The sequence below is a fragment of the Durio zibethinus genome, chromosome 8 (assembly GCF_047325235.1).
Source record: "Durio zibethinus cultivar Kanyao isolate XHJ-2024 chromosome 8, ASM4732523v1, whole genome shotgun sequence".
Taxonomy (NCBI): Eukaryota; Viridiplantae; Streptophyta; class Magnoliopsida; order Malvales; family Malvaceae; genus Durio; species Durio zibethinus.
In genome coordinates, this window is record NC_143169.1 from 23,204,990 (window position 1) to 23,219,149 (window position 14,160).

The following is a 14,160-nucleotide window of genomic DNA, read 5'->3' on the forward strand; positions in this document are numbered from 1 at the left end:
AATTGAATAAGTTCATATATCAAATTCAGAAATTAAAAAAGCTCATGACCCAAATTTCAACTCAAACATCAAATTTAGTTACAAGACTTTGCACAAGTAACATTAAAGTAATTATGTTATGGATATTAAATTTTGAGTTTAACTTTATTTTATGTTTAAATTAAGGTTTTTTTTATAATTAAATTTAATATGATATTAAAATCTAAATTTTGTTATATGATTTTTATCTTATATATTTTTTAAATTTATCATATAATAATTATGTCAACACTTGATAAGGATATATCGAAATCATATTATTATAAATTTGTTAATATTTATATATTTTATGATTTTATATTTAAATTAAATTTATTTATCTATAATTAATTAATATCAAATTTAATACTTAATAATTTAAATTTAAATTTGAATTTTAAGATGTACGAGACGAGATTTAAATCGCCTCTTATATATAATAAATATTTCATGTATTAAAACCAAAAAAAAAAAAAACAAAAGTTTTAAAAACACAAAATTTTTCATGATGGGTGCCTGCAACTACAAGCTAATTTTGAAAGACAAAAAGATTAGGTTCATTGAAGCTGTCAATACGAGACAAGGCAGGAACTTTCTTACCCTTCTAAAAGAAAAAAAGTACTAACGTACTTAATCGGATTGCTTGCACGTGTGAACAAAAGGAAAATGATAAGTTCAACTTTGAAGAATACTTTCCAATTAACTCAGAAAATTCTTTATACAAAATAAAAAAAAATAGTAACTTAGTTATGATTTATTTTTATAGACTTTAGTTTTTGTAATAGAACAAAATTCTCATATACATTAATATTTAATATTTTAATATTTTATTTAAAATAAAATTAAATCTCAGTTTTTTTTATTAAAAATGATGCAATCTAAAAATAAATAAAATAATTAAAAATGTTAAATTTTAAATTTAATAAATATTATTTAAAAAATAATTATATGAAACAATTAAATTAAATTTTAAATTTGAATTTTAAAATCTTTAATCATGCAAAAAAATTTTAAAACTTTGGAATCCAATTAGAAATTTTCTAGCTTCACCCAAGAAGGTAATAGTCCAATATTCAAAAGGACTTGGAAGAATAGAAATGAAAAAGAAAATGGTTTGCTAGTATTGGAATTTAGAATTTAGAAAAAGAAAGAAGATAGGGAACATAGCGAAAGGACAAGAATCCTATGAACGTACATGGCATAATATGATTGGGTAAGTTCTGTATCAGAACGAGGTCAGGCACGTTTGATCATCAATCCTTTTCATGCCAAATCGGTTTCCCTTATTAGCTACGTGGCCAACTCCCTGCCGACACTAATTTCCCATAGCCAATAGCTTAAAAAGGCCAATTTAATTAATTATTTAATTTTCCATGTAATAGTTTTAATTTTTTTCTTAAATAATGCAATTTATGTATAAAATTTCATTTAAAATTCTCATTCCTATTAACTTTCACTTTAATCTTCCTTTATTCGAATATTCAGGAAATATTACTCTTTGTATTCAAAATTCAAACCTAAGTTTAGGTTAAGAAAAAAAATCTTCTTTAAATGTAGTGCTAGATTATTCTTTCAATATTTGAAAGTAGCTTTTTATAAATCTAATAATCTAATATACGATATGAATATAAAAATATGAAAATAACATAATTTAAAATTTTAATAATAATTATATATAAATTTAATAAAATAAAAAAAATATTATATAATTTTATGTTGATATGAATAAATTATATAATTTTTATATAAAATATGATATAAATATATAAATTTTAATTTTGACATAATATAATTATATAAATCATCGTATCTAATTTTTGAAAATCAAACATATATAAATATAAATATATATATATATATATAATCTTCCCATAACTGTTATATAAGGTGTGTTTTTTTAAAGTAGCTTTTAAAAAAAAAAAAAAAAAACCACCTCTCATTCTCATCACCTATATAAGGTGTCGTAATACTAGTACTAGTACTCCATCACCACTTATAGAACTCAACTTTTCCCTTCATAAGCTAATTTCTATTATTTAATTAGTTGGATTGATTGATTTATTGTTTATGGTTATGTGGAGCTACCACTAGTAAGTAAGATCCTCCAATTCCAATCTAGTTGATCCAAAGCTCCCTGATTTCTTCTTCTTCTTCTTCTTCTCTGTTTTTCTGTTCAATTATCTGTTTGTGTTTGGGAAGAGAGGGAGGAGATCGAGAGTTCTGGCCGGGATCAAGACGATAGCGTGTAGAATATTGGGAGGAGGTAAGAGGAAGAAAATTAGCAAGAAGAAGATTAGAGTGAAGGAAAAATTCATGGATTGGTGGCATAAGATGATCTTCCCTGTCAGGAGAGTTTGGTTTGCTGTTTCTGCTCGTGTTAAAGCTCGCAAAAACGGTGCGTTTTACTCACTCATTCTCTCTCCGTTTCTCTGTTTTTCTTCTTTTTTTTCCAACTTTTTTTTAGTTTTCTCTTTGTTCTTCTTTCTTCCTTCTTGTAATAATGGAATTTTTCAAATTTCCTTTGAAAAAAATTATTTTATTTTCAATTATTGGCACAATAAGAATAACTTTTTTCGTTTCTCTTGGATTTTTTCCTTTTTTTTTTTTCACAAATAGAATGAGAACTTTTAAATGAGATGTTTAATTGTAAATTATTTTCAAGCATAAGCGTATATTCATATGGGAACGAACTAGCCTTTCTTTATTTTTATTTTCATTTTATGAAAATAAAAATCAAGGAAAAAACAGCGTGAAAGATTCCATTAATGCTGGGCTACGCCTTTATTATCCACTTAAAAGACAAAGCATGATGATGAGTTTTATTATGCTTACATCCAAACTCATAGCGTTCACCATGAAACCATAGCATCTTTCGTGTTTTTTTTTTTTTTTTTTGCTGTGAACAGCAACAACAACCAATTAAGTCTTCTATTTTATAATTCGTATACGAAAGGCCAAAAGAATCATATTAAATCATAATTTTAAATTTTGTTACATCACTCACTTTTATTAAAACAAAATAATATTTTCATCTATTTCTTTAATTTTTCTATCATCTTTTATTACTTATATATATTTCTTTCATGGTTTATTTTTAAAAGTTTTGATCTTTTTCAAATTCAAAATTTAATTTTTCCTAAGTACAACTAAATTTACATTTTACATGTCCATTTGAAATGACATTCTCTCATTTTTTTTTCTCAATTCAAATTACCTTAATTTTCTTTGAATCTTTTCATTTTTTATTTTATTCCTTCTGATCTGATCACATATCCATTTAAATATCTCTTCATTTTTTTTTCCTCAATTCTGATTTTTTGGTACTGTCTAAAAAATAAAAATTCCAAGGAAAACACACGTATATCTTCTTTGATTAGCAGAAGGAAAAAAAGAAACAATTTGACTTTTTTTCAATGCAAAGGTTTAAGTTATTGATAACCCATGGCTTGATGGTCCATGCAGCCGAAAGGCTAGGATCAACATCTTTTTTTGTGCAACTTTTTGCTCAACTTATCAAAGGCCTGAAAACAACATAAATCACTCTTTCCCCCTTTTTTTTTTAACAATCACAAAGGTAGTGGAGAATTACACCCTAGAAAAAAGAGTTTGGCCAATTAACTGATATTTGAGGCCAGGACAACTCAGCTAAGAGCATCACAATTAATGCTAAACACGACTACTGAAAAGAAACGATTTGTAGACCTTAAAAAAAGGGGAAAAGGTTTGCTTTTTCTTATATTCCATGAATGTGGTTTGGTTGGTTTTTTTCTCCTATAGAATATGATAAAATTATGATTTTCCCATTTTTTATTTTTTATTTTTAAATATTCGCATATCTAATACATATCTGATAGGTATGAAGATCCAATTCTCCAAAAACATATGAAAAAAATTTTAAAAAATAAGCATTCCCTCATCGGATATCAATATATGTCCAAGTAACATAGGAAGGATTACTTATTAACCTTTTTCTTGATGGTGGTGGTGTTGGCGTGCAGGTGCAGGGCTTTTGAAGCTTCATGATGATGTACAAACTTGCGGATACCAAGATGTGCAGGTGATGTGGGAGATGCTGAGAAGATCAGAAACAGAGCTGACAGCTGCTAACAATCCCAAGCGCAAGCAACGACCTTTCTGGAGATTTTTTGTATGGTCTTCTAACCACAGTGCATCCTAATCCTTCTCGGCAAATCATGTCTAACTTGAGACCATATTTCCTATAATAATAATAATAATAATAATAATAATAATGTGTTCCTGGTGTTCTGCAACTTGACATTGGCACCATAGTTTTAGAACCCGACAGCCGATATTGGAGTGGCATGGAACAGAGCTGTTGCAACCACGAACAATGTTCAAATCGAAATATAAGATGATGCATCACTGTTACGTCTGCTGGGGCAAAAATATGCTTTCAAATGATGAAATCATTTTGTATATATGTGATATTTTCTCATGACTTTTAATCAAAATTATAACACAGATGGGCTTCATCAGTAAGCTAAGTTTTACTCACTGGTTGTACCTGTAGCTATCAGATATGTATGCCTTGGTAGATAAATAAACTAGGAGTTTAATTCCACCGAGGAAAAAAAACTGGAATGTATGAACTTGCCATATCTGCATTTTGAACTGACCTTAAAACTTATTCTGAAGTCCGAGCTAAATCCAACACAACCATCATTCATCCAGAGAACAACAGCTAGTGGATTGTAGAACAGACTGTTGAGCCTGATCCTGCTCCTGCCTCACTGCATTCATAAAAGGAAAGGTTCAACATATCTGAAATCAAATCAACAGGTCACCATTGGGAGGTAGATAACAGAAAGAATGAGTTATTGATAGAATTCAACTCCTACTTATGTTTTGTTTCAAATGCAACATTAGTAGAATTGATACTCCATTTGATAATTATATCAGAGTTGTTGAAGATAATGCTATATCAGACAAGAATTCAAAAACCCATGTGTTTTAGGATTATCTAGGCAAATTTTAGTTTTCGGTCGATATCATTGAGTCTGAGTATTTAAAGTAAAGCTATTATGCTATAATAAAGCTATTATGCTATAATAGAGCTATTCTTCATTAGTTCATAAGAAGAGAAGCCATAACATAAAGAATTAGAAGGAACACATAAAAAAGACAGAAAATATATGGTCATATAGGTGAATATGCAGCCAATTCCTAGATCAACACAATTAAATATGACTTTAATACATAGAAAAGTTTCAGAAATATGGGTAAAATTAGCAAGAATGGTCAAGTGAGCATAACTTGTGATATTAAGATTCCAACTGGATTTAAGTTTGGAAAGCACATACATTGGAACTTTACTTCATGCAATTTTATCTGCCTACTAAGCTAAAGATATTATTCCCGCAAAACTGTCATAAAATTTGTTTCCTAATGGGCTATAAATTACAGAAAAAACTAAGTGAACCAAAATTATGCTAAAGGTACAACAGGGGAACCAGACACACAGATTCACAAGTTCCTGAAATGTTATTCCTCAAATGAATGCATATATATCTTCTCAAGCAGTAGTGGCCAGTCTTCTCCAAGCCTCTGTGCGTTCAGTTCCATCGCAACCTTGAAATCCAGCAAAGAAATCAGTTTGTGGAATCTCTGTTCATCTATCCCTTCCAGATTCCTACTGCTATGTTGAACCTGATTATGCTGACTTGGCAAGACACCATTAACAAGCTTCCCATACAAATGGCACTTGACTGTGTTGTTTTGTCTCAAATTACATCCATGCCTGGTTCCTACTAGCTCAATGCTCATTCTAATTAATCGCTTTAAGTAGACATCTAACCCACTGTTCAATATATTGGCACAGTCCACTGACACACCTTCAAGACCCTCCAATGCAACAATTTGTTGCATGCGTTCCCTCAGTGCCTCAGAGTCAAGCAATCCACCAAAATCATATGACTTGGTATAACTACCACTTCTCACAGAAGGCAAAGCACTTCGAACCCCAGATACACTACAAGAGAATAATGGAATTCCAACTGGTGCTTCCAATGAACTTCTAGCAGATAACTCCTTTCCATCTTCAACAACTAACAATTCACTTAGATCTCTGCTATCTTCATAAAGAAAACCATCAACAGATCCCTTTGTTAAAGGTAATTTTTCAGGGTCGGGAAGTAGAACATCCCTTCCAATATCTGCTTTGGGTGAAATTTCTTGATGATGCTGCACCGGCTTCCCTACACCACGAGAAGTGAGATTCCCATTTTCAGAAATGACAACTGCATTTGTTATTGTCGATTCAAGAGAAGCGGAACCCACCATGGCATCAAGCCTAGTGGATGATCTGGATCTTGCTTTCCGAGGTGACAAGAGAACATCCCCACTTTGCAGACAGTCATGACTAGTCACTGGCGCTGGAGGGACTTTAGCAATGCAAGCATTTTTCAATATTGAACAGATTAAGAGATTGTGTAATCTAATATTCTCTCTCCCAAGAACATGAAAACAAGCCTTATTGAACTCAACCTTGCTTAGCTTTAAGCTCAACATTTTATTCAAATAATGAAAGTATTGTTTCGATCTCTCAGGCCCAAGTGTCTTTATTAACTGAGCTTTCAACTCAATAAGATTGATCCGCGAATGCTGATTTGTCAGAGGCATTTTTCACCGCTAAAAATCCATAACCAAATTTTTTGACCAAAAAATGCAGATACATACACCTTCCTTTAAACACAAAAACTCCAACTAAATCAGGGTTTCTTTGCTCCATTTCCAAATACCCACTTTCCATAACCCTACTAAAGATGTTCCACTAGCTCCAGAAAGACCCATCGACACCAATATAAAACGCGTCTTTGAAACCAAGAGTAAAGCTGTCACAAAGCTCAAAGATTTAAACTTGCCCCTCCAAAATTCAAATCACGACCCAACAAAAAAAAAAAAAAAAGCCAAACTTGAACCATATAACAAGAAACCTCCTTTAATTTTCTTCAGCAATATATTTGACCACAAAATCCATGAAAACAAGCTCAACCCACTTCATGAAAATCTCCTCTTTGTTCAATTCATAGAAACTAACAGCAAAATACCACCCTCAAAAAACAAACTGCTTTTATGTTGTTCAACCAAGTTTAGGAATTTAGAGTTCATGGCCAACTTTCAACAATAGCTTGAATTTCACAGGGAAATCGAATACAACAGAGATTGCGAAGGAGATATGAGATTCACCAGAGAGAGAAAGAGAGAATTTCGTAAAGAAAATTTTTTGTTGCTCTGACCTGTTTGGAGCTAGAGAAAGTGGAAGAAAATTTCCCCAGATAACAAGAAAACAAAATATCGTTTTGCTTTCTTCCTTCGAACTCGATCTTCTTTCTCCTTGTATCTTCTTCACTTTCTATTTCTCTTTCTTTCCCTCTCTGTGTAGAAATTTTTGTTGCATTTTCAACACATTTTCTTCTGTTTTTCTCTTCCAAAAAATCCGCGTAGGCTTTTGGGATTGAAATCGAAGATTCTTTCAGATTACCCTATTTGGGTTGATCGTTTTCTAATGATTATTTCTTCCATTTTTTTTCTTTCTTTGGAGGAACTTTGGGATCACTTTCACGTCAATGCAAGGGACGTGAAACCACGCTCACTGTTTGGCAGGTGTAGAGATACGTGTTTAGAAAGGATTGGAGTGTGGCTTGCACGTTCAAAGAGTAGGGTATGACGGCAATTGAGGATATGATAAATCTGTGATTTCCAACATTGTACTATTATAGGGCAAGTCAATGTTTGACTTCTATAAACACGCACACAAGTAGCAGCTTCTTTTTTTTTTTTGGGAATTTTTATTAGCTTTTCTTTTTTCTTTTTTTTTTTAAAGAAAGTTTTCAAACGTAATTGTATAAAAGTTTTCAAATTTCTTAAGGAAAAAAAATTCTAAATTCTATGTCAAATGTAATTGTATAAACCATGTGTAATTTATACTACAACTTTCATTATGGTTTTTTTTTTTTACTATTTGTGATTGTCGAATTTAAATTTCAATTATTAAATTAAAAGTTAATACTTAATCCATTTATTCTATACGATTATATAAGATTTTGTCGATGAAATTTTACATCAGAAAATAATTAAAAGAAAATGTTGGAATACATTTCTAGTCCGAAAACTGCATAAATTAACTACTTAAGTAGAAATTTTCCGTTGATTGTTCCTTTAATATTTTTATTAAATTTCTATTACTTTCCTTGTCACTATTCCAAAAAGGGCTTGCTGGTTCTGTTGAACTAATAAATTATTAACAAAAATTTATAAACTTTTAATGTAATTTGTGAATTATGAATACATTAATTAGTATGATAATTAATCGACTAATCACTTATCATCATTTGAAATTAATTATATTAAAAATAGACATCACATTAGCTAAGAAAAATTAAAATTCAAATAACAAATTAAAAATTTTTAAAATTAAAAAATCACATTAAATATTTTATAATAATTCAAGAACCGAAACTCTTTTCTTTTTGTCAGAACTTTCTTTCTAATTCCAAAATATAGGCTTGGTTACACTCTTAATCTTAGATTAAAAATATAGTATAATATGTACCATAACTTTAAATTGGAAACATAAGATGTCGACTCCTTAGAAATATGGAGTAAGGCAACCTTATCTACAAAAGCTCTATAATTCTCACAAATCGAAGCGAATGATTTTATTACTAACCTCACTGGCAAACTCTAACAAATTGCTTGTACAATTTTCGGAAAATTATACTATATTAATAAGAAAATCTGACTTCAAAATGCAATAAAGGAATATTTCCTAGTAACTAAATCCTAAAATATGGAGGAAAATAATGAAAAAGAATAGTGAACTAGTAATCAAACAGAAAGAATCTGAATTTGCAAAATTACCATACCCTTTACATAGACAATTTATGATTAAATGCTTGGGTAATACCTATTGCGGAGCCAGTTGGAGGAGGCTTAATCGGCTGTGCAAACCGATTGTTGTCTCAAAACTGTACAAGAGATGCCCAAGAAGAAGCCGGTATTCATCGGTTAAAGAGTGCTCTTTGCGGGTCGAGTTGTCCACTACAATAACTGGAAGGAACAGCCGAGATTTCCTGCCTTCCTCTCCACTCTTCACCGGGTTTCAAGGTGATGGGCTTCTCCACACAAGCAGCCTCCACGCAAAGCATATGTTTATACTCATCATCACCGAAATCAGCCATTGCTTTTGCTTTCTTATCCCAGGGATTCCACACGACTGAAAAATATAGGAACCAAACTGTAACCGACACATCTAATCACGATTTGCATGCTCATCCGATAATGTAAAACAAAACGTTAAGTTGCATATCTTAGTTCATCTTAAACAGTAAGTTTCTAACATGTCCAATCAAAATGTTTTAAAATTTGGAAAATGATACTAAATAGATAAAACTATGCAATTATTTAGTTACTCTGAATGCTGTGTCAATTGAATCTAGAGTTGTTAACTTCCAAGATGAAGAATAGACCACAGAAAATATTTTTATATGCTATCTAGAATACACCATCCACCATGACCTATCCGTAGCACTCTAAATTAGTATGGAAGTGTCTAGAGACAAACTCACCAGCATCTGGAAGTCCATCCTTTCGCAACACAAATGTTCGCTTCCTCTCATGGTCCAGGATGGCAATTTTTGTTGGTGTACTGAGATATATTTTATCCACCTTTTTCATCAACAATAACAGTAAACATAAAACAACAAATACAAATTAGGATTAAAAAGACAGAAGAAACATAAGCCTGCTCATAAAAAAAAATTTGACACTAACTTCTGATTCAAATGTTATTGCATCCCCTTGCTCAGTGAACCGCTCTCTATTCTTCAGGTTATCCAAATAATCCAGTGTCTCTAATCCTTCTACCCGCACTTCACTAAATATAAGTAAATAGAAAAACAATTGTAAAGAACACGATTGAGTAGGTCCTAGCAATGTATCATAATAGCAACATCTAGAACAGAGCTATTTTTTTCACTTACAAAAAAAAAAAAAAAAGAAGAGTTTTTTTTTCTATTCCATCCATAACATAAATGTGTTATTAAAAGGTGAACCAAATAGAACTTGCTTCTAATCATAACTTTAATTTCTACATACAACATTCGAATAAAAAGTCATCAACTGTTGCAAGAATATTTGGAACATCCATGCAAAATAATAAAGCAAATCCATTTACAATGTAGAAGACTGTGGCATGCATTACTATACATCATGTGTCAGTAAACTACTTGTATTCAATGACTAAGCACAACTTTGATCTCATATTTACACTCCTGCTTTTTCAAAGTCCTAGATCCTCCCCCTAAGGCTAATGGGTGATTTCATCATTGAATGTTCTCCAGAGATTGCATCTCACACTGCTTTTCAAGACTTAAGAAAACGGTACCCAGCATTGTTAAATAAAAAAAATGCAATTGGTAATGCATAATACCGTGTTTAAATGCAGAGATTCTCATGACTAAAAACCACAAGATAAAAAGAAATATATTAAACCTGATATCAGTGACAAAAAAATAGGTGTGATAGGCAAATGTAAATGTAAATGACTTTCCATCAGTATTTGTATTTCGAATGCGAGATGTCAACATCAAATCACCTCCAGGTCCCAGAGCTACCCTTAACCGACACTCATACCTGCACATAATTGCATATTCATTAATGTAATCAGTTACTGTACAAACCACATACACAGACAAGTAACATACAAATGTAATCAGTTAATCCACAAATCAACAAACAGACCAGTAACAGAGCAAGATTGATTTTAAAACTAGGTACATGTTAGCTGCAAAACAGCACACAACCTAATGCCATAAATTAGGAAATTCTTTTTATGGCGAAACAGGAATTTATAGAGGAAATAAAAAGCATTAAAATCAGGTCCAGACAGCAGTTTAACAGTTATTTCATGCCAGTTTAACAACTTTGCTTCAAAGAAGAGCATTGAAATTGAAATGCCAATTTAGAAACTGTGTTAAATAAATCAAAATTCATCCTATGCACCTGTGAGGCCAGATCTTCACATCTTCTTCAGAATGCCCGAGGATTAAGTCAATGAAGGCCCTGTGAGAAGTAGTTGATGGAAATGGTGGGGGATCAGGATCAACACTCCAAACTCGATTCCTTGCAAATCCGTGTTGCTCAAGAGAGCCGATATTTCCAAACTGTGTACCGCAAACAATTGAACTTGGAAGCAAAGATATAAAACTTGCAAAAATAAACAGATAAAAGTACTGAAGCACATACTTGAGGAAAACAAATTGGTATACCTCCACGAATAGCCTTATGAGGCTTAAAAGTAGCCTGCAGAAAGCACATATTATTAATTTAAAGGGCAATCATAAAATTTTGGCAGATCCATTCAAATTGCTAGTTTTCTTCTTGTATAAAAATCAATATGAAATTGACATTTCAATTAGAAATTCTTTTGTACTTTAACAAAATTTAAAAGCCTTGTCTGTATCAAAAGGTAAGTATAAGTGATGGTCATTTTGACACTCACGTCCTTCTAAAACTACCTGAGAACTCATTTTTTTTTTGAAAGTGCTCTTTGAGCACCACCCTCTTCACCAAGACGTAGCATTAAATGTTAATCAAACACCTGAAATAAATACTATAACTTGCAAGTAATTGATCACCACGCTACACAATCAATGGGACCTTTTAGTAGCATATAGTTGCCTAAGTGGCAGAAAATGATAACAGCACTGCCACCACCAATGTGGTAAAATTTATTCCATGAACTATTGCATGTGCATTCTGAGAGTATCTACAATGATGAAGGGTTGATCATTAATAGCAGGAGAAGAGGTAACTTTAATTCATTTAAATTTTTGAGCTAAACAGCCTCTTACAGGAATAATTCTAAAACAGATACCTTACTACTAAGGAAAAGCAACTCTTCCCTGAGTTCATTCTTCCAAGAAGTGACCTGACCTCCATACAGATACACCTGTTTAAGGAAAAAAAAAAAGTAGAATGAACACAAGACATTTTGTTTGTTTCCTAAGCGTATATTAACTGTTTCAGGTTAAGAAGCAGAAGAGGAGTAAAGAAAGAAGGCACTAGCATTCATGACTTCCTCAGTTCATGAAAGAGGATTTCAAGAATACTAATTCCACTTTTAAGCATGTTTAATATAAGAAAAAAAAATCAACAAAATTGAATAAAATCAAACAAACCAATTAACATTCAGACTAATAGTTATCATTAGCAAAAAAAGGAGGTAAAAGGTTCCCATGGTTTGCAGGATATTAAAATCTATACACCGGTGGTGGAATTCGAAAACCCCATAAGCGGATCTAATTGATTATCACGTGTCCATTTATCTACATATGTTAACTTAATAATTCAACACTGACTTCATTATTTATCATGCAATAGGAATGTTGTAAGCATAATAACTCACTTGTGGGCGTACTGTTTTAAACTCCCACATAGGTGTATAAAATAACAGTCCTAACTAACATTTCTATCATAACTTACCAATAAAAGATATTGCACAAGCACAAATGCATGCTGGCGTAAACTAACAAGGAAAAAGAAATGTTTTTAAAAATATCTTATATACACAGCATAAATTCATCACATTGTCCTGCAAACTCTCCTGATTATTCTCATAAGTAAAATAATTTGTCACATCATCTCAAGGTAATGTTCCAGAAGAAAAGTTTTCGCACATTAAAGCTTGATACAAAAAAGTAATCAAGTGCTTAAAACTGCACCTCATGTTTGGTTTCACAAGAATCGTTCGTACTATTCTATCGAATTGATTCATATTTTAGCTTCCCTATAGTAATCTTCTCTTCATATCCTCTTTATCTTCTTTTCATTATAAAACACACTCTGCATATTTACATGAAAGAATGAATTCTCCTTAATCTAAGTTTAATGCAAACGCAACGAATCATCACAGTATTCATTAAGCAAAACTGGTTACAAGACTAAATCATCAGAGTCTCATTACACAGACAACTAAGGAAATCGCAAGATCTAAATCGATAAATACAATAATCAACTGAAGAAATCATGCAAAACTCTTCAGAGAAACGGAAATTTTTACAATGCGGCTAACATTTCAACACGGATTTGAAGATTCCGAACTAAAATCACAACAATCATTCCGTTTCCGAAAACAGAGACAAGAATGATAGGAAAACAAAACGCAAATGAGAGATCGGAGAAAAGATATAGAGAGAAAGAGAATGAAAGGGGAAAACCTCAGCAGAGCAACCGCGAATCTCCCTTAAGATGACCTTGTCGAGGCCATTGACGCCTTTACAGTGCTCCACATGCACCTTCTCTGAAGACATCTAAGGAATTGTTGAATTTCTTGCTTGAGATCGAATCGTTCTTTCGAAAGAGAAAGAAGAAAAGAAGAGAGAAGGAAAGAGAGCGATAAGTGGAGTATTTTGGAGGATTTTCGGAGGGGTCTACTAATTTAAGAAAATATCATATCATTGTGAGAAAGCTTTTTGTCATTTTCTTTCTATTACTACTGCAGACTAAAATTTTTAATTTTTTATTTTAATCTGTTTCATTTTCCGTATTTTATGGTAATTTTATTTTAATTTGATTTTTATCTTATAAAATTTATATTCATATTATATTTATTTCATGTTAAATACAAATAAAATTTAAAATTTTTATATATATTAAATATAATTTTTAAAATTTTCTAAATTATTCATTTTTTTTATAATTTTTATATATTTAATATTATTTTTGTATTATATTATTAAATTATATTTTAAAATGATCAAATCAAATATTTATAAAATAGAGCTTGGATGCTTTACTTTGACATATATATATTTCCTCATTACTATAACTTATCTTGTTTTTTTTTTTTTTTTTTACCAAACTATAACGCATATATGTTGTTTATTTTTCTAATAATTTTTTTCTCTCTTCTTATCTTTTGAAAAAGCCACGTTATCTTGATTTATATAAAAAAGTCACATTATCTTCTCAAATTAAATGTTAAATTTGACAATTAAATTTTGTATATTCATACGATATTTTATATAAAAATTATGTATTACAATTTATATCAATACTAAAATATAAAATATTTTTTTAATTATATTAAATTTATATATAATTATTGTTAAAATTTTAAAT

General features: G+C 30.8%; 2 protein-coding genes and 1 long non-coding RNA gene across 3 annotated transcripts; 1 reads left to right on the forward strand and 2 right to left on the reverse strand.

The window, feature by feature from the left end:
- The first annotated feature begins 1,982 nt into the window (after positions 1–1,982).
- LOC149517640 (uncharacterized) lies at positions 1,983–4,533 on the forward strand. The gene is made up of 2 exons (XR_016344075.1): positions 1,983–2,413; positions 4,017–4,533. It is a non-coding gene; the product is annotated as an uncharacterized LOC149517640 (long non-coding RNA).
- A 177-nt stretch (positions 4,534–4,710) lies between these two features.
- Positions 4,711–7,974, reverse strand: LOC149517641 (uncharacterized). The gene is made up of 2 exons (XM_089764785.1): positions 5,499–7,974; positions 4,711–4,769 (listed from the first exon to the last, which is right to left on the reverse strand). Exon 1 carries the CDS (start codon positions 6,655–6,657, stop codon positions 5,521–5,523), a length of 1,137 nt encoding a protein of 378 aa, XP_089620911.1. The 5' UTR covers positions 6,658–7,974; the 3' UTR covers positions 4,711–4,769; positions 5,499–5,520.
- Positions 7,975–8,671: 697 nt separating this feature from the next.
- Positions 8,672–13,536, reverse strand: LOC111279047 (putative glucose-6-phosphate 1-epimerase). Its single transcript, XM_022865941.2, has 8 exons — positions 13,257–13,536; positions 11,915–11,989; positions 11,284–11,340; positions 11,041–11,201; positions 10,531–10,671; positions 9,811–9,913; positions 9,606–9,705; positions 8,672–9,253 (listed from the first exon to the last, which is right to left on the reverse strand). Exons 1-8 carry the CDS (start codon positions 13,347–13,349, stop codon positions 9,039–9,041), a joined length of 945 nt encoding a protein of 314 aa, XP_022721676.1. The 5' UTR covers positions 13,350–13,536; the 3' UTR covers positions 8,672–9,038.
- Between the last annotated feature and the right edge of the window lie 624 nt (positions 13,537–14,160).

Coding starts and splice junctions, on each gene's coding strand:
- LOC149517641 (XM_089764785.1), bottom strand. CDS start 6,657: ATGCCTCTGACAAATCAGCATTCGCGGATCAATCTTATTGAGTTGAAA.
- LOC111279047 (XM_022865941.2), bottom strand. CDS start 13,349: ATGTCTTCAGAGAAGGTGCATGTGGAGCACTGTAAAGGCGTCAATGGC. Junction 11,990..13,256: donor TTCGCGGTTGCTCTGCTGAG/GTTTTCCCCTTT, acceptor TTCCTTAAACAG/GTGTATCTGTATGGAGGTCA. Junction 10,672..11,040: donor GTGAAGATCTGGCCTCACAG/GTGCATAGGATG, acceptor AATTATGTGCAG/GTATGAGTGTCGGTTAAGGG.